General features: G+C 43.2%; 1 protein-coding gene across 1 annotated transcript in view; it reads left to right on the forward strand.

The window, feature by feature from the left end:
* NUP210 (nucleoporin 210kDa) overlaps positions 1 to 21199 on the forward strand; it is a gene marked incomplete at its 5' end in the record, with an annotated part of 52872 nt that extends 31673 nt beyond the window's left edge. The window contains 19 exons of the mRNA XM_009875919.1: positions 8 to 135; positions 1006 to 1141; positions 1466 to 1528; positions 2137 to 2316; positions 3628 to 3708; positions 4563 to 4694; positions 4898 to 5056; positions 5922 to 6013; positions 7468 to 7642; positions 10661 to 10836; positions 12192 to 12409; positions 12934 to 13070; positions 13750 to 13873; positions 14802 to 14948; positions 16445 to 16695; positions 18276 to 18495; positions 19040 to 19135; positions 19295 to 19378; positions 21073 to 21199. Coding sequence (XP_009874221.1) covers positions 8 to 135; positions 1006 to 1141; positions 1466 to 1528; positions 2137 to 2316; positions 3628 to 3708; positions 4563 to 4694; positions 4898 to 5056; positions 5922 to 6013; positions 7468 to 7642; positions 10661 to 10836; positions 12192 to 12409; positions 12934 to 13070; positions 13750 to 13873; positions 14802 to 14948; positions 16445 to 16695; positions 18276 to 18495; positions 19040 to 19135; positions 19295 to 19378; positions 21073 to 21170 — 2697 coding nt within the window. The remainder of the gene's footprint in view (positions 1 to 7; positions 136 to 1005; positions 1142 to 1465; positions 1529 to 2136; positions 2317 to 3627; positions 3709 to 4562; positions 4695 to 4897; positions 5057 to 5921; positions 6014 to 7467; positions 7643 to 10660; positions 10837 to 12191; positions 12410 to 12933; positions 13071 to 13749; positions 13874 to 14801; positions 14949 to 16444; positions 16696 to 18275; positions 18496 to 19039; positions 19136 to 19294; positions 19379 to 21072) is intronic.
* Positions 21200 to 24933: the final 3734 nt, after the last annotated feature.

Here is a 24933-nt window from a genome sequence, read left to right on the forward strand (position 1 = left end):
GTTTCAGGTGGAGATTGGAAAATCAGTTAAAGCTTATGTCAGAGTTCTGGATGACTCTAAGAAACCTTTTCTGGCGAAATACTTTGCTTTCATGGATCTGAAACTAAGGGCAACATCTCAAATTGTTTCGCTTGTGTAAGTTAATGGATTTTTTTTTTAATTAATCTGCAGATGCATTTATAGGCAAAATAAGCAAAAAATGAGTCAAGGTATTGGCTTGGAGGCACGATGGTATACAGTGATGGTATACAGTGAAGTTTGTGTTTTTGTAAAGTATTAATTGCCTGTTAAATGGTAAAAAATGGTTATTTGTCAGGGAAATTGCCTAAGCTAATGGTCTAAATCTTGCTGACTGATGAATGAGACCTTATTCATGCGCTGTAATATTTCATGGAGCCTTAGACCTCTTGGAAGCAGTGACTTGACAAATAATAGCAGGTGAAGAACTTGGTGAAGACCTCTCTGATGTTATCAAACTCGTTCTGTCCATTACTTAACCTTTTAGGAACAAGGAGGCTAAATCATGCTATTGCCTCAAAGCTCCTTATTTTCTAAACTCTAAACAATGATTTAAATCACAGGGGGGAAAAAAAAGGGGCTTGAACTGTTGATCTGTAGTGTTGAGGTAATTGGTAAAGATCATGGTACCACGCACTGCTTGTCTGCATGTGTCCCACTCCGTTCAGCAGCGGCAAAGTTTGACATCGAGGCACGTGTCACGGTTGTTCCTGCTGGCCACATTGTTGGTGGGGCTGCCCGGCAGAGTGCTGGCCTGTGTCAGCTGCCCCTCTCGTTTTGCTTTCATTTCAGATATTTCATTTTAAGATAAAACACAGGCTACATAGAGCCTGTTGTCTGAATTTTGCTTAAGATGTAGCCACTTAGCCTCCCTGGTGATAGAACTGCTATGTGCTGCATCCTTTGCCGTTGTGATGCAGTTATTGATGCAGTTATTGATGCAGTTTATTCACTGAACTTCTGTGTTTTGCTGTTTCTTTGCTACAGCCCCTTGGGTGAAGCTCTCGATGACCACACCGCTGCTTTCCTGGTGCAGGGGGTGGCCATTGGTCAGACCACTCTTATGGCGACCGTTGCTGACAAAAGAGGACAAAGAATCAATTCTGCTCCACAACAGATTGAAGTAAATAATTTCAGGTCAAATAGATGCGTAAACAAAAGTTATGTCATGATGGAATAGGAGCAGTGTCTTACAGTTCATTGATAGTGTAATAATTAATTTGCTGGAAAAAGGAAACGGATCGTCCTGTCCAGAAGTTACCCAGCCACTAGTTTGTTTCAGATGTCTTAATGTTTTTTACTGCAAGTGATGTGTTAAATTTGTGCATGCTCAATTTACCGTAATTAAGCAACAGAGGACCCAGCTTTATGGTTGCATATACTGGTTTTAACATAATTTATCTGATCGAAACAGCACAAACACAAGTATTTGTGTTTCTATTTTTAGGTCTTCCCCCCATTTCGACTACTGCCGAGAAAAGTGACCCTAATTATTGGGGCCATGATTCAGGTGAGGCAACGTCTTACATTTATTTTAAACTAGAAAGTCAATAAGAAAGAAAATATGCACGTAACATCTTTCAGGAGGAGACACTCACCTTGGCAATTTAACTGCATTCATTCTGAAGACTCCTTCTGACAAAAGTGGTTTCATTCTTGAGCCACCTGTTGCTGGATCAAAGGCTTCGTATCTGTTTGTGTCAAGCGAATGTCAGCTTTTCCATTGTTACGTACCAGCACAGCACTAATAAATCTGTCACCTCCGAGAAATTAAAGGTTAGCGGGCTAGTTGTACAAACTGAAACACGCAGCAGAGCTGTACCCTGCATGGTGGAGAGAAAGCAAGGTAAATCTGAGCTGAAGCTTTCTGGGCTAGGTGTAGCATCAGCCAGTTGCATTCTTGGAAGCACAGAGTCCTTATGGATTCTCGGGTCTGACGTCATGCAAGGACCAGAATGCAGGAGAAATAAGCCCTCAGATGCCCTGTGGAGGTTCAAACAGCCTTTTTTTGCTGAAGACATTGTGATGCTGAGCAGGGAAGGGATGTACCCTATAACATTGACCAAAACAAAAGCTTAGTGGGTTAATTTTAGTTGTTCTGTGTACTGTGGATTATAGATCACTTCAGAAGGAGGCCCTCAACCTCAGTCCAACATCATTTTTGCCATCAGCAATGAGAAGATTGCATCGGTGAACAGCGCCGGACTTGTGAGGGGAGTGGCAGTTGGGAATGGAACGGTGACAGGAGTGGTACAAGCTGTTGATGCAGAGACAGGGAAGCTTGTCATGGTGTCTCAGGTAACATTTTCTGATGCTATTTGGGGCTGAAAGAGGCTCTCTCCAACTCATGGTTTTAGCTTAAAAGGGGCAGGTAGTCTTTTCCCAGGGGTAATGTGCACTTCCCTGGTTTCCTTAAGGAGCTGAAAAATCAGTGTTTCATACTCTCTGGTCTGTGAACTTACATGCTAACACAGGTGATACTTCCCACAGCTAGCTAAATCCTGCTGGACCTTAAAACAAAGTTCTGTTCATAACCCAGGGAGACTTGGTGATCAGTCTGATGTCTTTAGAATTAACTGCTAAATCTAGGAAAGCCCATCTAAAGAAGCCTTTCTAAGACAGCAGAACCTTCTCCTTGCCTGCATCACCTTAACGGTTTAGCAGTCAAAAGGTAACTTGTCTAAGAAACGGTGTCTCTTAAGCCGTAGTCAGATTATATAGAAACCTGTCATTGGTGCTGCGCTCTGAATCCATCTACAAAGTCCAAGCAATGAATCCCTGGTATTCCATCGAAATCTGCGTCCTTATAACTTCCTATTAGCTGAGCACGGGGAAGCTGTTGAGCAAAAGCCCCTGGGACTTGCATGAGACTCAGCAAAACAGAACTTGGCCCAAATCTCATGGCTCTTCGTTTGAGGTCAAGGCAGGACAGCTGCTGCGCACCGCAGAGCTCTGCTGCTTGAAAGATATCACCACAGGCCAAGAGGAGACAAAGTAATTTAAAAAAAAAATAAGAAAAATGCATATCTGTGCTTTGTAATGCAGGGGCAGCAGTCTGTCCTGATGCCGTGACAAGAAGCAGATAGACTTGAAAGCAAAATCTACTGCCCAGTGAGGTCCAGGTCTGACCTTTTCTCCCCAGCATACAGTAGGAATAAAATCTATCAGGAATGTCAGAATACGTGAAGAGGAGACATCAGAGCATCACCCATATCAGCCTTTTATTCCCTGTTGTCCCATTTGCTGCTTACCGTTCTCATTTCCTTCTCATTCTCTCCATGTCTTCCCCTACCTTCTGGTTTTTTTTTCATCTCACCTCTCCTAGGGACCACTAGGATCTTGCTGTCTGTCACCTCTCAGCTTCATCATTTGTGACATCAGTAACTTTGAACAGAGTTTTCCTTTCCTTTTTTTTATTATCAGTGAAAAAGTAATGCGTTTGTCGTTTGTTACCATCCTGCATGTCCATCCCTGTTTTCGTTGATGAGTCCCATGCAAATTGCATGGCAGTAGCAGTTAGATAATGGCAAGGTAGCGGTTAGATCTTGAACGTGAAACCTAGTTCATATTTGACAAGTGTTTACAGTGTCTTCCTTTCCTTCCTTTTAGGACAAAGTGGAAGTGGAAGTGGTACAGCTGACAGCTGTGAGAATTCGTGCACCAGTTACGCGAATGAAAACTGGCGCGCAGGTTAGTCGATTTGGGATTAGCTTTTCTTGCCTTAAAATGTTGACCTGCAAGCTGTGACCATTCCTGTTGGATCACGCGATGACACCACTGCAGCTGTCGGAGGGGTCACTTGTTCTGAGGAGTTCCCCTGCTGCTGCGGGGGTGAACGTGCTCTCAGTGGAGAAGCTCTGGAGCTAAACGTATTAAAACAGAAATTGGGATAAGTTTACAAGCGTCGTTTAACCCGGAGGAGGGTTCTCTCATCTTCATTCTGTTTCCAGTAGAGACTTTCTTCCCTTGTATATTCAAAGTCTGCAGCCTGCTATATCCAGAACAGATGCTGTTTGGTTTTTCTGAGTTAGTCGTTACAAATTGCTAGTGATTCTAGCTCATTGGTCCCAGGTGAATGAGTTGCTTTCAAGATTAGAAATAAAAACTTGAAAGTCCCGGTTTTGTGCTTAATACGTTGTCTAAATTTGGAGAGTTGGAAGGGCAAAGTTGATGTCCAGAGCAGAGTTAATCAGGGAGCTCATCTAGACAAAGACATAGAAAGCATAAAGAGTGGATGACTTAAAATGAAGTGATTTGATGCGAAAATGGGACAAATTAATTATTGAACTAATGTTTTCCAATGGAAAACTTGGGTTTTTTGTAGAGTGTGTAGCAAATGAGAATAAATCAAAATTTACTTTTTAGAAGTTGGTGGTGTTGAGTCTTCTGCATGAGAAATCCTTGCAACATATACAGCAACCAAACCATTTTCCTCATCAGAAACACCATCTCTTGATCAATGAATTTTAAATCTCATTATGTTTGCTCTGTGCATGTTTGGAATTTCTTGAATCACGTAAGAAAGTTGGTTTCTCTATTTCTAGATGCCAGTTTATGTCATGGGCATCACCAGTAGCCAGACTCCTTTTTCATTTGGCAATGCAGTACCGGGGTTAACATTCCACTGGTCCGTCACCAAGAGGGATACTTTGGATATCAAGACGAGACATAGCGAGGTAAATTCTGCATACGTGTGTGTGTGTGTCTCTTGGGGACAGGAAACAGCCATGTAATAGGAACTGAAAAAAATCCTGTTGCTTCCACTTCAGCAAAATCAAAGAGCTTTGTAAGTGGTTGTCAGCACTAGCTGTGGTCTTTCCTCTGTATCAGTGTCAATTCTTTTTGTGTGTAAAATTTTAATCACTTTCTCCTTTCCAAGGCTTCTTTCCAGCTTCCTGCAAAATACAACTTTGCAATGGATGTTTATGGTAGAGCAAAGGGGAGAACAGGCCTGAAAGTTGTTGTGCAGGTCCTCGATCCTGCCGCCAACCAATTCTACAACATGGCAAGAGAACTGTCCGATGAAATCCAAATTCAGGTAATGAAGATGTTCCTTGCAGTGAATGGTTTTAATATCTGTTTCAGAGCTGAATTCAAGTCTGTATTTGAAGTCAGGAATTTGAAGTGCAAAGGAGTAGTTCCAGCTTAGGTTTATATTTGAGCCCTCGCTCTGGTCTGTGTAACCTGCTGCGGTTTGGAAATGCCCAGATTCCCCAGGTGTTGGTCAGGGTTACACTGGACAGGCACCCAGTGGTGGGATGCCTGAAGGAAATTCAGGAGTCAGTTTTTGTTGCAGAGCCCCTGAAACTGAGTTGAATTGTCTCATGGATAAGGCAGCGTTAGAGCTGTAGAACAAGTTTGCTGCTGCTGTTGCCTCTGCACAGCGCTACTTCTTGGGTAATGTTAATTCACGTGAGGAGTCAGCTTCTGAAATGAATCTCCTGGTTGTTCCCACTTACTGAGCATTGGAGAAACTTTCCGAGAGTGTGAACTGTGTTCCTTTAGGTGGAACAGAGCCGGAAAATGTGCTTGAGGAGGGCACCTCACGCAGGCACTCCACGCGTCAGCTGAGACGTGGGGCTGTCTAAAAGAACTTGGGGGAATGTGAGGTCTCCAACACCATTTCACTCAGCAAATCTGCTGCTTTTTTCGGACTGCTTCGTGGCAGACCTGTAGCCATAGACAAGAATGCTCTTCAGAATAATTTGTGGAAGATAACGCCTATCCCGTTGTTAAATGTTCATGTTCTAAGTTGTAGGCTTTGTACTGTATATGCTATACAAGGTTAAAAAAGTGTTTAATAGTTTTATTTAGGGTTTTCTTTATTGTTTTGAAGTTGAAATAACTCAAAATAAATGACTTGCTGCCCACAGCAGTAGACTAAAATGCCTTTTATTTTCCAGGTGTTTGAAAAACTTCATCTAGTCACTCCAGAAGTAGAAGCAGAGCAAATCTTAATGTCACCAAATTCCATTATTAAACTTAAGACAAACAGGTAGTGATCTGTGATTCATGTCAACAGTTTATCAGAACCGTAAAGCAATTCTGTTTAAAGTAAGCTGTTTCAGTCTTTTAAGAAGAATATCACAGTACAGCCACGTAATATACAGTTTCTCCGGTGATTAATATTCTCTTGCCTGTACTCTTGGGCTCTGTCAAATCTTGTATTAGTTAAGTTGTGGCAAGATAATTTGTTCGGCGTTTGGAACTTTTAGACTCTTATTTTAAAAGATGCTGAGCCAGTTAAGGCAGAAGCCTGCTTCCACTGGGAGATTTTGTTATCCAGCCTTTACGGAATATACTTCTTTGTATTTCTTATGCAGAGGTTATGTCTAGATTTTGAGATTAGAATGTCCTTTCCAAATGAGAAGTCCTTTTTACATAATCTGCTTTCAGAGACTGACATTTGAGATGCATTTCAGGCTTGAAATTTGGTTTTCCTAGCGTAAGAGTGTGCAGATATAGACAATGGGACGTTTGCTTGAGGGTAAGGCTTTAGTTCCTTTTACTTTTTAAGCGAGGGAGCGAACAGTTAGTTTCACTGGACTTCCAGTGACCGCCGTCATTCGGAATCTGCTTTTGAAACAGTTCTATAGGAGCTCTGTCATTTGTAGTTGCTTACTAAGGTTGTTTTTGCTACCTCTTCTGAGCAGTTTTCCTGAATAGTCAGTCATTAAGTTGCTAGATATTAGTTCGTACATTTTTGTTCCATTACCTTCACTATGTGAACCTGAAGCCTCTATGTCTGAACTCTGATGCCAAAACCAATTATGCTGCTGCCAAGAAAAGCTAAAATCCAGCTTTTAATGTTTTTTGCCTGGAGTAGAGTACATCTGTCTCAATGGAGGAGCTTGAGAGAACAAAAAAAATCATAATCATTTACAGATCTCTCAGAAGAAGTGATAACTGATAGCTAATGTCACAGAATGCCCACTCATTACCGTGTCCATTATTTGCTTTGTTCGCTTTATTCATCTGCAAATTCCATGATGAGAGGTGTTCCCAGAATTAACCTTGCTTGGAAACTGATGAGATCCATGTAATCTCGTCCCTGTCTTTAATAACCGACGTTGGCCCTGGCAGACTAATCTCCCTTTAAATACTGTTTACAGAAAGTGACGGCAGAAGCTGTGTGGTGTGGCCTTAGCCACCCCTTTAGTATTTGGAATCAAGTTTCCATCGGGGAGTGATGGCACTGCAGGGCAGTGGATGGAAACTGGATTTCAACACATCCCTACACCCCGATAAGACTTGTTCCAAATGAGCTTGAATCAGAAATTCAAGTTTTCTTAGACTACAACACAGGTTTTCCAGCTTTTGCTGCAGACACATAGGAAAAAGCCATAATAAACAGCACTCTCTTACCTTGGTGTAAATTTGGGTTTACTCATTTAAAGGAGTCACCTGGGTGTTTTGTTTGGTTTTCCTGTTTTGCTTGTTTGTTTGAAGGGACCGAGTGGCTTCACTGAGTTACCGTGTCCTGGATGGACCAGATAAAGTTCCTGTTGTCAAAGTCGATGCAAGAGGATTCCTTAATTCTGGATCTTTGATAGGAACATCAATAATTGAAGTGATTTCACAAGAAACATTTGGGATCAACCAGACCGTTGTTGTTGCTGTTAAGGTAGTATCATCTCTCTGTCTTTGCAGTTTTCTGTTGGAAGTACAGCTTTACTACTGTGACGGGGATGGCTTACTGCACATTTTGAACTTCACTTCTGAAAAATGTGAATTATGGGAATTAGTAGTTAGTTCTGAGCTTTGAGAAAAGAGTTCCGTTTACCGAGCTAGATGGATAAACGTTAAATCCCAGGGAATTCTTAACTTTAATGTGTTTAAACAAGACCGTGTGCAAGGCTGCCCTTCGTGCCTCAGCTCTGCTGAAATGGGAATGCTTCAGGGAAGGACAGATCTGTAGCAAAACTCGGCAGTTTGTTTCCAGGCTAATGAAACATCTTTCTTTCTCAAAACTTGGTCTGTTGATTGAATGCTGTTCTGTGAAGCCTCATTATCGCACTGGTCGGGCAGTTAGGATGTAAGGGAACATTTGTCCTTCGTTTGTGTTCGAAAGTCCTTGTGCCAAGAGCTTTGTACGTCCAGCAACATGAAGCTTGAGGTACCCAGTGCTCCCCTTGCTCTTATTCCTTTTTACTCTGTCAGTATCTTTCCCACATCCCAGCTAAGGGAAGACACATCATTGAGTCCTGATTTTAGATCATTTGTAAGTTTAATTATCAGAATCACTGTGAAGTGGCCTGATGGGGTTTCTGTTTGAATTTTGGGGTTATACCATAGTGTTCAGCTTTGTCTGTAGGACAGCGTGTAGGTCTGTCCTCCTGGGTGGCGAATGAAAAAAGAAATGGTGGCTTAGTTTCACTACTGCCCCTCCTGCTGCTCGGCAGCGGCAGCGAGTTTCTACAGCTCTGTGATAGATGACCTTGTTTCTTCCCTTCGCTGCTGGATCCGGCGAGTGAAAGACATCTAATGAGTTTGGGGTTGGCTCAAATGACATTTAGTCAGCATCTAGTGGTGCTGAAGTTCAATTCCCCCTCGGTGCGTTCTTTCCGCACGCAGTTAGGGTGTCACAGGGCTGTGGAGTCAGTGCAGTACGATATTAAGCTTGTGAGCCCTTTGCAGTAGGAGCCATCTCCACTCAGCATCTTGTACAAGTCATTTGTTTTCCTGTACTTATTAGGACTATACTGCTCTTATGGAAATGATATTTTTAACCTCACAGTAACCTCGCGAGGTAACACGGCGCTGCTGCCTTAGTTTTGGGGTGGAAGAACTGAGAGAGAGTTTGAACGGCTTTGCTGAAGGTCACGGAGAAAAACTTGTGCCGGGGCGGGAGCCAAGCTGGAATCTGTCGTGTCATTCTAAGGCAGAGTTCTCTCCTTCACGCAGTCCTTCCTTTCATAAGTTCGTGTTTTATCTATTTACAACTGTACACAATTAAGAACCAAACTGCTGCGGCAGCATCACTTAACACTTAGACCTTCAACTTTGCGCAGAACAAGACTGTCTTACATAAGCTGAGGAGGTCGGTGGAGTAAGGAGTGGCAGTGTGCTCAGTGCCAAAGCCAGCTGAGCACTTGCCTGTACCAGCGGTACTCGTCTCCATATTTTCTTTAAAATAAAAAAGACTTTAAGGACTGAGAAGCTTTAACAGTAAATAGCTGTTTTCATTAATATTAAATTTCACAGTTGTCCCTTGTGGCACTGTTTCTAAGATTTTTAAAGTACAGCAAACTTGAAAATCTGCCAGAGAAATGGTGTCTTTATTAGCTCATAACCTCAGCTTAGTTGGGCAGATGACTATATGCACTGATATTTTAGCTGATTATATCAGCCTGTGGAGAAAGCAGTCGCATATACTGATATTCTAGCCACTTTTTTTTTATTTTTTTCAGATTCACCAAAGATGCTATTTGCTCCAGGCCAAATCTGTCCTTTCCTTTTCAAGTTCTGACATGTACATTTTCAGAGTGCAGAGTTGTACATTTTAGCTGAGCCTCTTAGGTCAGAAAAAAAAGGATTCTTCCTACAAGATAAGCTCGAGGGCTTCTTTTTAAAATAGTTTTCTCCATATATTTGGGGGAGTTTGCTTTCTCTGCCCTTCCATTATTTATTTTCCGACAGCTGTAACAGAAAGAACAGATAGAGTTGTTGAGTAATTTGGCTAGTGAACCTAGCTAAGTTACTCAAGAATAGTAATTTTTTTAAAAAATGCAGTAAAACAGGGGCAGCAATTTGTAGTGTCTGTGGTGTTGCTTGGCAAGCACGACTAGGGGAACAGCTTTGCAGCCATTGCTCACATTTCCCCCACTGGGCAAACCTTTGCTCCGACGGAGCTGTTGGAAGCGATGCGTTTTGTTGTGGCTTTCTCATGTGGTGCGAGGGAACCGGGGCAATGGTGACCATTTCATCTCCTTACTGTCACGCACCTTGCAAGTTACTCCTGGTCTAGTAACTGGGGAGCAAATTGCACTCCTGTGTTTCATGAATTGCTGGGAGAGAAGTCTAGGGACGAGTTCTTCTCTTGCCTATCCAGGGAGTCTTGACAGTGCAAAGGATAATCATGTAGTCTCTGAAGTCCGTGCTTCTACGTTGTTATTGCTTGCTTCAATTCTAGGTGATGCTAGAGTAAAATACTAGGAAATATCTGCTGGGAACGGTGTAAAGAAGACAGAGCCAGACTTTTCTCAGCGGTGCTCAGTGACAGGGCAAGAGGGAATTGCCAAAAATGGAAACACGTGAAACTGTGTGAACGTAGGGGAGCACTTTTTGTACTGTGGTGGCTGTTGACCACTGGTGCCCTTTGCCTGGAGAGATTGTGGAGTCTCCATCCGAGGAGATGCTTAAGACCTTCCTGCACGTGGTCCTGGGTGAGTGGCTCTGGGTGACCCAGCTGGAGCAGGCGGGGCTGGACTAGATGATCTCCAGAGCCCCTTTCGGCCTCTGCAGTTCTGTGAAATATGTGTACTGGTAATAAAAGCTCCGTGTCTCAGTACTGTCCTACGGCTAAACCTGTGGCAAATGGTTCATAAAGGAAGCTTTGTATATTTGCATAATAAGATCCCTTTTGTATTATTTTTGTAGAGGCATCAGAAAAAAGAGTTTAATTTTGCTGTTGTTTTTACAGGTCTACCCCATCTCATACTTAAGAATCTCCATGAGTCCTATTCTGCACACACAAAACAAAGAGGCGCTATTGGCTCTCCCCCTGGGTGTGACCCTGACGTTTACTGTCCATTTTCACGATAACTCTGGAGATACTTTTCATTCTCATAATTCTGTGCTCAACTTTGCAACAAACAGGTGAGTATCTGTCACGGGGGGTTAATTACAGCGAACGAACAAGGCCAGAACGAAGAGCAAGGAACAAAGATTGTTCAGAAGATATCAAGGGAAGGTAGAGCTTGGTGTGGGATTAGCAAAGAAAGGATTTTGTCTCTCTGATCTTCAGAGATGCGCCGTAGCAGAAAGAAGAGTCCCGGTTAGCGATCGATATTCTCTAGCAAGTGGAAAGTTGCCCAGCTAAGTGCGATCCCCAGCGGGGCGCGCTGGGGTGCGTTTGTGCTTTAAGTGACTGTGAATCATCAGATTGCATCCATCAGTGGCCTGTAGAAACAATTGATCCTGCTAGCGCTCACCTCAGCTCGCCTCTGCTCTCCTGGTGCTTTGTTCCACTGACTCACTTAAGCCTTACGTAAGGTGCTGAATGTTCTGGATCAGGGGCTGTCTCTTCAAATATACTTGTACAGCCTTTGTGCAGCAGAGCCAAGCCTCTGAAGGCCTTCTGGTCTCTGCCTCAAAGAGTAATAAATATGAAACAGCCTCCTTTGGTCATTAGTGAGCGATCGCCGGTTCCACTGCTGTAGCGTAGCTCGTTTCTCACAGAGCGCTTTGCTGGTAGAACACGGTGATCATGATAAAAGACAGGGGAAAAAGGGGTTTGAACGCAAGATTTTCTCATTCTCCTACCAAAGCCATCTGCAGAAATTCCTACAGCGAGTGGAGGTCCCCAAAATAACGCTGCCCTAGCTTCCAGAATAGACATGACAGAGCTGCTTCAGTGGATCTACTCATTATTAGCCCTGGAGAGAGAAGCGCTGCTTGTTAACCTCAGGTGCAGCGCTGTGGTGACCCAGCTCTGCTGCCGTGTCAAGACTTTTGCTAGCGCTGTGCGGTGCTGCCAGGGCAGCAGTCCCTGGCCTAGGCACGCTTACACGTGCTCCGAGCATTTCAGAATGTTGAATTTTGGTAAATAGCAGAGCTCGCAATAAATGCAGTTTAGCTTTTGAAAGCTACGGCTGGAAAGCTCTGTATCTGTGTTTAAATTTCTTTGCTTAACTCCCTGAGAAAAGAGGGAGGAGACAAAGAGTACTTCAGAATGAAGTTCTGCAATCCTTAAAATTAGGAAGTAGTTCTCATGCATAATTATGACCTGAGTATTTCCTCGGCATAATGATGTGAGAACTGAAATTTGCCTCAGTAGCCCCTAAATCATTTTTATATTTTCCTCATTTTGTCAGACTTTGTTAGAAGATAACCATCGCCAAAAATAAGAATCAACCATTTAAAAGGACTTCAATACCTACTATTTCTTGTAGAGATAACGACATTAGCACACTTGCCTTAATATCAAAGCGTATCTCTTCTTTTATCTGCAGAGATGACTTTGTACAGATTGGGAAAGGAGCCACAAACAACACGTTTGTAATCCGGACTGTAAACGTAGGTTTGACCTTGCTTAAAGTCTGGGCTGCGGAGCACGGTGGCATTGCGGACTACGTGCCGCTGCCTGTGCAACATGCCATCTTCCCTGAGCTCGCCGACGTGGTGGTAGGCGACGTCCTCTGTTTGAGTACGTCGCTGACAAACCAGGAAGGTAAGCAGCGCCCGGGCCGCTGTGGTGTCGCAGCTCTATAATTTGACATCAGCGCGAGTCTTTCCTCGGTCTCGGGAAAATGAAATGCATAATTTATGATGTTTGTTCAGAATCAAATGTCACTGTTCTTGTTAATGATAAAAATAGGTTTGATCACCTCCTCTGATTTGAATGGTACCGTGCAATATGTTGCTTGTGTCGAATTCATGAGTATCAGGCTTCAGCTCTTTCCATTCTGTGGCCTCAAAAGGCTTGTTGATGGCAGTCGGGCAGAGTCAGGACTGGCTGACTTCACTCACTCTATGTGGTTCGTAGTGTCAATGTGCTTTTGTCAGAGTAACTGTGAGTCAGTTTGGGGTTGGGCTGCCAGCCTGCCACCCCGTGAGACCCTCGAGTCTGATTTCTATGAATTGGAAAGTGTTTGTGCCCATGGTGCCCGTGTGGTGGGTACATACACACAGCCCCAGACTCGAGGGGGAAATGCTTCCGTGACCGTGAAGTGGTTGAACGGTGTGTCTTCTCAGGCCTGCCAGGCATATGGAGCTCCTCGTCAAGCAGCATTCTCCAAGTCGACTCCAAGGCTGGCCTCGCGGTGGCGAGAGATTCTGGTGTTGTCACAGTCTTTTACGAGATTCCTGGAGTGCTGAAAACATACAGAGAGGTGAGGCGCTGTTAAATCCTAGCAGAACGTAACACAAGTTGTTTTGCTTCAGGGAGATGCTCACAAAGAATTTACCTTATGATTTTATTTATTTTTTTGTTACAAATATTTAGAAGCACTCTTTCTAAAGGAGGAAAGTATTAGAAGTGCAAATGGTTGGAATTTATGTGGCATGTGACCTTGGCGAAGCCAGCTCCAGACCCTAAACAGTTTTGGAGTCTGGCTGCTTTTATGAATGGAGTTTCTCTGTGAGATGAGATGCCGACAAGAACTTTCTCAAATGCACTGTATTACTATGCATCACCGCTCAGAACTGCTCAATTAAGTTATTTGGTTTGTTTACAGTGCTGTCATACTGTTGGCACAATTCGCTGTATCAGCTAACATAAGCACTAGACATTCTTTTTCAATTAAATTTAGATGTAGAGCTTTATGCCTGTGAACTTACGGGGGCTGGGTAGAAAGACAAAATAATTTTACCAGCTGAAATGGCTTTGAAAGGCAGTTTCTCTAATTAAAGCCAAGCAGGATTTCTTATAAAGAGAAACACCACCTCTTGGAGTCTTCTGTTACACATACATGGATGGGTGTGTTTTGCAATCGATCCAGTCTGGTTTTGTCTTAATTTTCATTTGATAAAGCAGTTTTTTGGTAAGAATGTACATCATCCCTTTTTCAGATACTGATTAATACACCGCAGAAAACTGTAGCATCCTATATAAGTGGAGTGAAAACAAGCTTACAAGGAGTTGCAGCCTCAAAAGTAATAGTTTCAATTGGGGAAGGAAGTAAAAATTTGAAAGGTATGATGAAAATACACTTTATTGCGTGTTTGTGTATAAGTGGTGTTGGTTTGTGTGTTGGTTTTATTTTGTTTCTTCTTAAGGGCTTGTGAAGCTTTTGTAGCGAGATCTCTTTGAACCTCTAATGCCTTTCCGGAATTCTGAGAGCTCTAGAAGAATCTTAGGGCCTTGTTACAGAATGTGGAGGGTGTCCTGGGGTGCTGCTAAGATTTCACAACGAATAAAAATAGGTCGATAACAGAAGTGGTGGTTTGGGGTTTTTTTTATCATATCAAAAATTACTTAATAGGTAATCAGCTGACTGTTTACTTATATGTTTAAATCCAATTTTCTTTTTGAAGTTACTCCTTTTTCTTACGGTTTTTAAAGGAGTTGCCATCCTTAACTGTTCTGCAGAAATGATCAGCTATTAGAATCAAAGATTAAGCATAGAATCATAGAACCATTTAGTTTAAAAAAGACCTTTGAGATCACAGAGTCCAGCCGTTAACCCACCACAGCCAAGCATTTAAATGATATTTTATTGTGCTTTATGTAAATTATTAGCCTACCAAGAAAGCATTTTGCCAAATACTAAAATATAAATCGAGGCTCCCAGGATCATGTAAGTTATTCAACAGACACACCTGAGCTGCACATTCTCTCTAGTTCATTCTTTCCTGTAAATAAATTATTTCTAAAAAAACCCCGGCAACATATAAAATTTTCATTTGCTGTCTCTTTGGGATTAGACTTGAGGTAGGACAGCTGTCTGTGATTTCCAGCTATTTTAAGATCATCATAACCTTGTGAAACTACTTCAGAAGGTGCAGAATAACCTGATATTTTAAACCCTGGTTTTACTTTTAATTAATTAAAAAGTAAATAGTTGTAATTTCCTGTTGTAATTAATTAATTAGAGATTAATGTTACTTATTCTTCCCTTTAGGAGTGTGCTCGCCCGCACAGATTGAAGCCATTGCTGAACTACAACCACAGTCCATTATCGATTGCCACCTGGATTTTAACAATGATGCCTTTGACTTCCCAGCGCGTGATATTTTTATAGCAGAACCCGGATTTGATGCAGTTTCGGGTAAGATGAGATGAGATTGCCGCGCTCGAGACAGGCGCTTGGAATTCTGCTTTAGTCCAAATGCCTTTTGACCCAGCAGATATTTTTATTTATTTTTTTTAGAAGCCTTGCATATAGCAATTTAGAAAAGAATATCAGGCCCTGTATTTTTAAAACTATGGAGGCAATTCAGCTGCTACAAATGCACACCTGGGTGAGAAATACTTCCAGAATTGGGTATCTGCAGCTGGCAACATCTAGTGGCCCTTGTAGTTTGTTTTTTTTTCTTGCTGTACATCAGTGCTTTTAGCATATGCTTAAATGAAGTAGATCTTAAGACTAAGGATGAGAGAAGCAATCTTGAGTTTTATTGTCTGCATCCCAAGGATCCTCAAAGTTCACCAAATCCTGCTCTACGGTCAAATATTCCTTGTGTTTGATGCCTTTTAAGAGCCCTGCCACTGTAGTTACTGCAATATAACTAACCTCAGTGACTAACATGAGGGAAAGGGGGTAAACGTGAAAATTTGGTGAAAGTAATAAATTTAGAATGCTTTATGTTCTGCAATTTAAAGTTTTCTGGACTTCTCACATTTTTTCAAACTTCCCTGCACAGCCCAAGTACCGTAATTTCTTATGAAAGGTAGAATCCTTATGTAGCCCCAAGCCAACTCGGACGTCAAAGGAAATTACCAGATACTGTGGAAATGGAAACAAAATTGTGAAAGTCTGTATGTGTTAGCATTTCATAACTATAACATGATTTTAAGAAGAAGAAAACTACGATGGACTATGCGGAAATACCATTGCTTCTCTGTTAGATTAGTGCCTGTATCTGTCGTGTCAAACACTGTTACGCCTTGTGTGAAACCACCTGCCTCTGTTACTTTATTAATGAAAGAAAATAAGGGGAAACCACATACCTAGCAAGTTGTGCTTGCTACCTGTGCTTTGTATCTTCCATACCAGGGGAATTTTTTACTGTTTTGCTAATAAAAGGACAAATAGGTCTCTCAGGAGAGTAGAAACGTAGTGAATATCTAATCTTGTAGAAAAGCTTTTATAAATAATAAAATGTGTCTCCACAGAATTGATGATAGTGATGGTAACTGACTAAAATCTAAACATTAGATGAAGCGGATATGAAGTAGGATGTTGAATTTTGTTTTTAGTAAAGCCTTTCTGTCAATATTAGCATAAATGTTGTCTTCAAAGTAGAATCCAGTCTCACTGGTCTATTAAAATAAAATATGACTGGAAACTGCCATTTTATTGGTTTTACCATGTTTAGTTTGGGACAAGAAATATCTCCTGTTGTTCTAGCAGTGGAATTGGGATGCTTGGACCACCAGGTATGCTGTCCTGTTCACCCTAATCTTGCTATTTGTTGAGTTTTACCACCTTTTTTAGCTCTTTAAAGAATTTCACAGCAATGTCACTCTGCCCGCAGAAAACAAAAACCAACAACAAACAGCGAAGAAGGGCAATTAACAATCAAACTGCTTTTGTTTCTGTAGGACATTACACCTGCTCCATCACCATGCACAGGCTGACGGACAAGCAGCTGACGCATCTGAGTATGAGTAAAACCACGCTCCGAGTTACAGCTTCAGTCCAAAGCAGCCACTCCTCCGGGGAGCAGATCAGCGCGGAGGTGCCGTTCAACCCTGGGTTTTATGCTGACCAGACCGAACTGCTTTTAAGTAACCGTTACACAACCTCTGATGTGAAAATATTTGGTGCCACTGAAATTCTGGATACCCTGGAGGTGAGTGTGTTGCTGGGAAGTGTCACAACCCAGCTGAAGGCGTTTGAATCGCTACAGGCAACTTTCTAAGCAAAGGTGCTCTGTGTCACCTTTACAGTGTCAAGGTTGTCCCCGAGATGATTTGGAAATACTCATAGAATTACAGAATCATTCAGATTGGAAGAGACCCTTGGGGTCATCGAGTCCAACCATTAACCCTACACTACAAAGCTTACCCCTAAACCATCTCCCCCAACATCTAAACGACCTTTAAACTCGTGGAATAGGCGGCCCAGGGAGGTGGTTAAGTCACCATCCCTGGGCGGGGACTCCACCCCCTCCCTGGGCAGCCTGTTCCAATGCCCGACTGCTCTTGCTGGGAAAAATTTTTTCCTAATGTCCAGTCTAACCCTGCCCTGTTGCAGTTTGAAGCCATTCCCTCTCATTCTATCACTAACCGTGAGAAGAGACCAGCACCAACCCCTCTACAATGTCCTTTCAAACAGTTGTAGAGACCGGTGAGGTGTCCCCTCTGCCTCCTCGTCTTCAAACTCAACAGCCTCAGCTCCTTCAGTCGCTCTTCGTAAAATTTATTCTCCAGGCCCATCACCAGCTTCATTGCCCTCCTCTGCGCTCGCTCCAGCACCTCAAGTTCTCTCTTGTATTGAGGTGCCCAAAACTGGACACAACACTCAAGGTGTGGCCTCCCCAGTGCTGCGTACAGAGGGACAATCCCCTCCCTACTCCTGCTGGTTACGCTATTTCTCATATAAGCCAGAATGCCCTTGGCCTTCTTGGACACCTTCTTGGAATGTGTTCCTCCTCAGCTTTCACTTCTGTGGGGTGGCAGAACGGTGTGAGGCTCCCCTGTGCACTAGCTGGGGTGTGTGAAGCAAAAAATCTCCTCCTGGGGTAGGTTTGAGGGAGCTGGGTCTCTTTAGTTTGGAGAAGAGGAGACTGAGGGGTGACCTAATCAATGTTTATAAATATGTAAGGGGTGAGTATCACGAGGATGGAGCAGGGCTCTTCTCGGTGACAACCGATGGTAGGACGAGGGGTAATGGGTTTAAACTGGAGCACAAGAGGTTCCACCTCAATTTGAGAAGAAACTTCTTCTCAGTAAGGGTACCAGAGCACTGGCACAGGCTGCCCAGGGAGGGGGTGAAGTCTCCTTCTCTGGAGACATTCAGAACCCGCCTGGATGCCTTCCTGTGTAACATCGTCTGGGTGTTCCTGCTCCGGCGGGGGGTTGGACTAGATGATCTTTCGAGGTCCCTTCCAGTCCCTGACATTCTGTGATTCTGTGATTCCTTCCACACTTCCGCATCCCTGTAGCCCGGTGAAGGGTGCTTTGATTTTTGCTTGTGTGGGGTTAGCCCAGACCCACAGAAACAGCCGTTAGTAGGGGCAACCGTAACAGTAAACAGGGCCGTAGTGCTGCAGGAGTCACCGTGACGCTACAGCCTGACTCCAGCTGGGGCGTGAGTTGCCCTGAGTTCCCGTGGAATAACACGTTGGTGCCCGCAGGCCTGGAAGGTGCAGATGTGCTGTGCTTTCCCAAGCCATCGATTGCAGCTTGTTTGGTTTTTTTCCCTTGGCAGGTGAAATGTAGGTCACCAGCAGTGAAGGCGTTTGAGAAGGGGAAATCCTACGGGCTGCCCAGTTACGTCGTCTACACCGTTAGTCTGTCTGATCCAAGAGTTTTGAGCCAGGGATCGTTATCAACCTCTCTTACTGTCTCCAGTCCCATGACTGACCAGTCTATCACTATCCCTGTGACAGTGATTTCCTTGACTGACAGAATCAGCACACCAGTGAGACGTAAGTTTATCTCTAGGCTTCATATGCCAGTATAAACCTTTAAATTCTATTAATGTTCACGAGGTTTATAAAATTTGGTGTGTTAAAATCTGAGCTGGCAGGTGACGTTATCGTTGACATGTAGGCTGCTCACTGTGACCAGAAGACTTGAATCCAGCTGCTCATTATGACGTGTGGTCAGCCCAAAATACTCTGCTGAACTTGGCATAAACATCCCAGTGCTAAAGTGTCTGAAATGAACTTTTTTTTTTCGCTACTTTTATTTACTATATGCTATTTTGAAAATAGAGCAGTGTTTTGAGGCTAAGAAAGTAAAGAACACGTTTAAGACTTTGTATATCAGTGTGTGCAGCTGTTACTGGCTAACTGTGAAGACCGCATTGGAAATAGTTGCTAGAATCGAAGTCATAATATCTGAGTCAATTACATTTATTTGCTATAAATGAAAACCTCTTTTTTTAACTGTTTCAGTTGCAAATTCTTAAAGCAGATTGGAGAAGATGCTCTTTTAGCTCAATATTGTCTCTCTTAATTGATTCTACAGATGGAGCCAGTCTATTCCAGCACTTTCTTGATTCTTACCAAGTAATGTTCTTCACGCTTTTTGCACTATTAGCGGGGACAGCTGTTATGATTATAGGTAAGAGAATGAAAGACCGTGGAAGTATGTTTTCCACAACTTCTTACAATGCATTAGCTGTAAGATATAGGGGAATAATTGCGACGTGAAATGATGTTGATTGTTGTTGTTGATTTTGTTTGATTTGGTTTTCTTTGTGTTTTTATCGGTGTTTTGCAGCCTATCATGCAGCCTTCTCCCCGAAAGAACAGCACAGTCATCCAGCATTCACGCCAGGGACAACTCCTCAACACAGCCATAACAGTGAGCAGCTCTTACCCAGTTATAAATGAATTAATTAATAAATCTAGCAATTACTTTTCAGTCGAATGTGGGGAGGTATGTCTAGGAGAGAGCCTGCGTACTGAATTAGACTATAAGCAACAGTGCACTGGTTCCTTGGAGATGGGGGAGGTGTGGCTGGAGAGCTGCCTGGAGGAAAAGGACCTGGGGGTGTTGGTGGACAACCGGCTGAACATGAGCCAGCAGGGTGCCCAGGTGGCCAAGAAGGCCGACGGCATCCTGGCCTGTATCAGAAATGGTGTGACCAGCAGGAGGAGGGAGTTGATCGTGCCCCCGTACTCGGCACTCGTGCGACCGCACCTCGAGTGCTGTGTCCAGTTTTGGTCACCACAGTACAAGAAGGACATTGAGGTGCTGGAGCGGGTGCAGAGAAGGGCAACAAGGCTTGTGAGAGGTCTGGAAAACATGCCCTATGAAGAGCGGCTGAGGGAACTGGGTTTGTTTAGTCTGGAGAAGAGGAGGCTGAGAGGAGACCTTATTGCCCTCTACAACTACCTAAAAGGAGGCTGGAGTGAGGCTGGTGCTGGTCTCTTCTCTCTAATTCCTAATGACAGGACAAGGGGAAATGGCCTCAAGTTGCGTCAGGGTAAGTTTAGATTGGATATTCGGAGGAAGTTCTTTACTGAACGAGTGGTGAGGCACTGGAACAGGCTGCCCAGGGAGGTGGTGGAGTCACCAACCCTGGAGGTGTTTAAAAAAAAAGTAGATCTGGCACTTGAGGCTGTGGTGTGGTGGTTGGGTGTGCTGGGATGAAGGTTGGACTGGATGATCTTCAGAGGTCCCTTCCAACCCCCGACATTCTGGGATTCTGTGAGATGTGTTGCTCGTTCTTTTGAAGCTATTGGCCGGCTTCAGCCACGTTGGAAATAGGGAGCGGATTAAAAGTGGAAGAATTCCTGCCAGTCCCCAGATGAGTAGACGAGAGTGATCCCCCACTTCACTCCTGCTGAGGGAAGGCAGGACAGGGCTCAGCTGCTGACGCGATGCGTGGGACGGCAGCTGGTGGGTTAGCGAGTTGGGCGACGCCAGATGAGCTGCGGCACGTGCTGCTGCGAGGTCCTGCGGAATGGGGGCTGTGGGGGCAGAGGTGGGTGGGCTAAGGACACGAGTGTGTAGAAGATATAGTTGGGCTGCTCAGGGAACAGCGTCTTCTTCCACTGCTTTTGATCTTGCTGTTACGTTTTATCTATTTTTGTCATTGTATTTATTCTGAATTTTACCCGTTTGGGGCGTTGCAAAATCAAACTCTGGGAAATGTGTGATAAGTAGCCGTTCGCTTGGAAGGTCTGTAATCAAGAGTGGCTATTAAAACAAAAGTCACATTATTACAGATGTATTTAAGTTGCAGTAAGATGTGGTCCTGTAAAAACACAGGCCTCACGCTTCAGCTAAAAAAAGGCAAATTCAAACTGAAAGTGACTTGCTGAGGTGTTGTGTCCCCTTCAGAAGACTTCATCAATTCTTTAATTAAAATACTTCATAAGAAAACCTACAAGTTTTGATACTTGCAACTTGTCACCAGGCAATAAGCTACAGGGGTTATTTCACTTTGAATGCATTGTTAGACTTGCTTGCCAGCAGCAGTTGTTCCTTATTTGTTCCATCGTCCCTGAATATGATCGGGTTTTTTTTTCTCCTTTTCCCCTGTGTTTTAGGTTACTCTGTATCGCCACTTCCCTTCAGCCCTCCGTCCTCCAGCAGGAGAGCAAGTCCGTCGTCCGCGCTCTGGAGCACTGATTATGGTTCGCGGTAGAGGCAGCAGGATTCAGCTTCATGCACTAGGGCTGGAAAAAAAACAAAACAAAATCCGTGCCTTGAACAACAGCAAATTTAAGAAGTTTCCCAGTTTCAATATAGTTCAAGTCTTCTCCTGAATGTAACTAGCTTCATAACTTTTTTTTTTATTTAGAGCTCCTTGATTTTTTTATTATTTTTCTTATTTGGTCAGTGCTTCAGTTCTCTAAAATGAATCAGCTCAGTTAACCAGTTGAACCAGGACAAAAAGCAATGGTCGCGCTAAGCTAGCTGTCTTGCACTCTTTGAGCAACTAGAAGTTACGTCTCGGTGATAGTGATGGAATTTTTTATTTACTTTCTGTAAAAATTAACTTTCTTTTTAATGAACTTTTCTAAAAAAGGGAAATTAAAAAAAATAGGTCAAATATGAGCCAAAAATATGAAGGATTGTATATTTCAAAGAACTAGTTTTTTACTGTTGAGTTCCAAAGACTCAGGAATGTACTGCACTGATAAATGTTCTTCCATTTAGCCTTACAATGTGATTTGTCACCGTAATTTGCTGTTTTAACGTTAGGAATGCTGGAACAACTGTGAATAACTTGAAGGTTGGTTGGTTTGTTTGTTTGTTTGTTTTACAACAACAAAGAAAACCATAACAATCTAAGTGCAGCTTCCTTTGGGTACAACTGCAGTGTTCCTTTCTTGTTACTGTAAGCACTTTTTTTGGACGGGGAATGTGAAAGCATGTGCCTTCTAAGAGGACCTTTCTTCTGGTAATAATTATTTTGAACTGAAGGCAGTTCTCTTACCTTGGTTCCAATCTAAATATAATACATTTGTGTAGGTCATCTCACACATGGAAGTACCTCAATAGAAACTGAGCCTCCTTTCATTACCACTGGTCACCTGGTGAACTGGAAAGCAAGTGGCTTATTTCACACTTGGGATTAGTGACCTTCGCAGTTCCTGAGTCTGCCCATCTCTGGTGTGTTCGGGTACCAGCTGACACAGCCACACCCAGAAGCTTCATTTAAACTATACAGTGTATTACTGGTATGACCAGACTTTGGAATATTTGTACCGTAATATCCTACTAGTAAGTGCTCACTTTTAATTCTGTAAAATGCAATGTAGCATTTAACTGCATACGTACTACTGTGAGGGGGTTTTTGGTTGATTTTTTTTCTTTCTGTTCACTGGCTAAGGCACACACATACAAAACGTGCAATTCTGGGTACTCTGCTAAAGCGAGCAGTCGATCGCTGTGTGCTCAGGTGTATTTTGTCTCCTAAGCAAGGTAGCAATGAGGTATGCTGACAGCAACTTTTTCCCAAGTTAATTTTAAAGAGATGAGAAGAAACACTCGGTTCCAATTCTTAGTCCTAAAATACTTCCCTGAGAATAGAAGAAAAACAAAACCAAACCTATCTCAGTTGGAATCCGGCTTTTTGAGGATTATAATCATAATCACAGTAGCTATTAATCCCTGAGCAGTACTTTGCAGCTCTCAGGTAAGGGCTGTCTTTACGTATAACAAGGAGCACAGTTTTAATTCTGAATAATAGTCTGGCTGTCTGAGCTCTCCTAAGGACCACAGTGGAAGTGATGACAATTGTTCCGTTTCAGAGTAGAAAATATTTTGTGCAAAGTACACTCTGTGCAGAACTACACAGGCAAATAGTCAGAGGAATGGAATGCAGACACAGTTTATGGCATAAAGCTTTGGTTCCATGCAGTATTACAAAAAACCCCAACATTGTTACGTTATTGAGTCTTATTGACTAGTTTTGGAGTTGTGCCTTACATGCTAGTACTACTTAAAATTGACTATTCAGATGTAAATAATAAGTTGTATCTGTATTATTTAATAAAGCTTTGTAAGATTCCTTTAGTACGAGCTTTCTTGTGTTTTGGCTATTCAGAATTTAGCACTAAACTATATTATTTGTACTTCACCTCCTGCAGTCCCATAGTATTTTATAATTGTCACTTTTATTGACACTGTAATGTTTTCTCGTACTTGGACAACTTTTCATCCAGTATTTGTTTCATTCAGAATTTTCCCAATTCTCGTTGAGCATATTCAGTTCTTCTGAAGTCAGTGGTGGCCAGAGCAGCAGCTCTTTGTTTTCCAGGTTTGTTCACACATCCCAGTTTGTTCATCTGGGTTTTTAAGGAAAGATGCCATCTTTCTCCACTGCATTTCAGAAAGGAATTAAAGGGCTATAAAATGTCTCAGTGCTACTGTGATAAACGTTTCAGAAATGCTTACAGGAAAGATTTTGCTCTGCTATTCCTTCTCTTGCCCATTCAGCCTACCAGTCTGGTACTGAATGTCCTGAATAATGAACTACTCCAAGTGGTGGGAGTGCTTTGGCAAATGCCCACTCCATTTCACCTCTTTAGGCAAATATTGTAGTCTCCTGGCGTGCATCTTCAGGAACTGTGATTTGCCACAAACTAGAGCTAGAGAACAGTTCAGGGCAAAAAAATAAAAATCTATGAACTAGGGAGCTTGTATGGTTCAGGAACCAACGTGCTGCAAGCCTCCAGAAGCTTGAGTGGTCTATCGGGTGACTGCTCTGGGGTGGGATTTGGGGATATAAATTTTTGAGCGTGTTGCTGCCAATATAAATAGGATCTTCATTTATTTATTTTCAATTTTACCTAAAACGAGGCTTGCGTTTTTTGCATTTGATGCCGAGGTTTTTGTTCAACTTGCTGCTTCCTCCCAAATGTTTGCTCCCCCGAGTGAAAGTCTACTGAGAATGTGTATATTATAAGTTAAATGTTTTATGCGAGTTTATTAGGTAACAAAACAATCGGTGCTGCAAACAGCAGGAGCTTTGGCTTTGCTCCTTGGTAGAAGCAGGATTCAGGGTGCGCCAGCAAGGGTGAGTTTATCACATCATGTTGGGTTTTGGACAAAAAGATTTTCTTCCTAATGGACCACCTGGAGCTGCATAAGCTATAAGAGAAACGAACCTGTGAGTAGCGAAGTCACTGAACAAATGGCTTTGCAGACTTGAACATCTCTGCTGTGAAGAGAGACTGAGAGTCCTGGGGCTGTTCAGCCTTGAAAGGAGACAGCTGAGAGGGGATTTATTGACGTAGAGAAATATCTGAGGGGTGGGGGTCAAGGGGAAGGGGACAATCTCTGCTCAGTGGTGCCCAGCAATAGAACAAGAAATAATGGGTTTAAGTTAGAACATGGGAAGTTCCACCTCAACATGAGGAGAAACTTCTTTACCTGACAGAGCCCTGGCCCAGGCTGCCCAGAGAGGGTGTGGAGTCTCCTGCTCTGGAGACTTTCCAACCCGCCCGGACGCGTTCCTGTGGGGCTGCCCTGGGTGACCCTGCTCGGGCAGGGGGTGGCTCTGGGGGATCTCCGGAGGTCCCTTCCAACCCCAGCGTTTCATGATTCTATGATTCCTCCCTGGGTGCTTGACCAGGAGGCCTCCACAGCACAAGCTGCACGTTACTCAAAGTGCCCGCGTTGAATCTGCTCAGGGAATGCACTTACCATTCAGAACTGCAAGCACATACCTTGAAATCCTAATTCCAAGAGTTTTTTGGGTTTTTTCCCTCCCTCAGAAAGTGAAAGCCCGATGTGGAAAATGAGGTGGTCGCTGCTCCTGCAGCGGGGCCGAGAGCTTTGCCCCCTCCGTAGAACTGCATTGCTTCGCTTTACTTCATCAAACAATTGCGCTGCAGCCCCGCATCCCCGATCCCTCTCCAGAACTTTACTGACCCGGGGAAGCCCTTCCGACGCCGCCC

This window comes from Apaloderma vittatum, unplaced genomic scaffold, assembly GCF_000703405.1.
Source record: "Apaloderma vittatum isolate BGI_N311 unplaced genomic scaffold, ASM70340v1 scaffold5819, whole genome shotgun sequence".
Lineage (NCBI taxonomy): Eukaryota > Metazoa > Chordata > Aves > Trogoniformes > Trogonidae > Apaloderma > Apaloderma vittatum.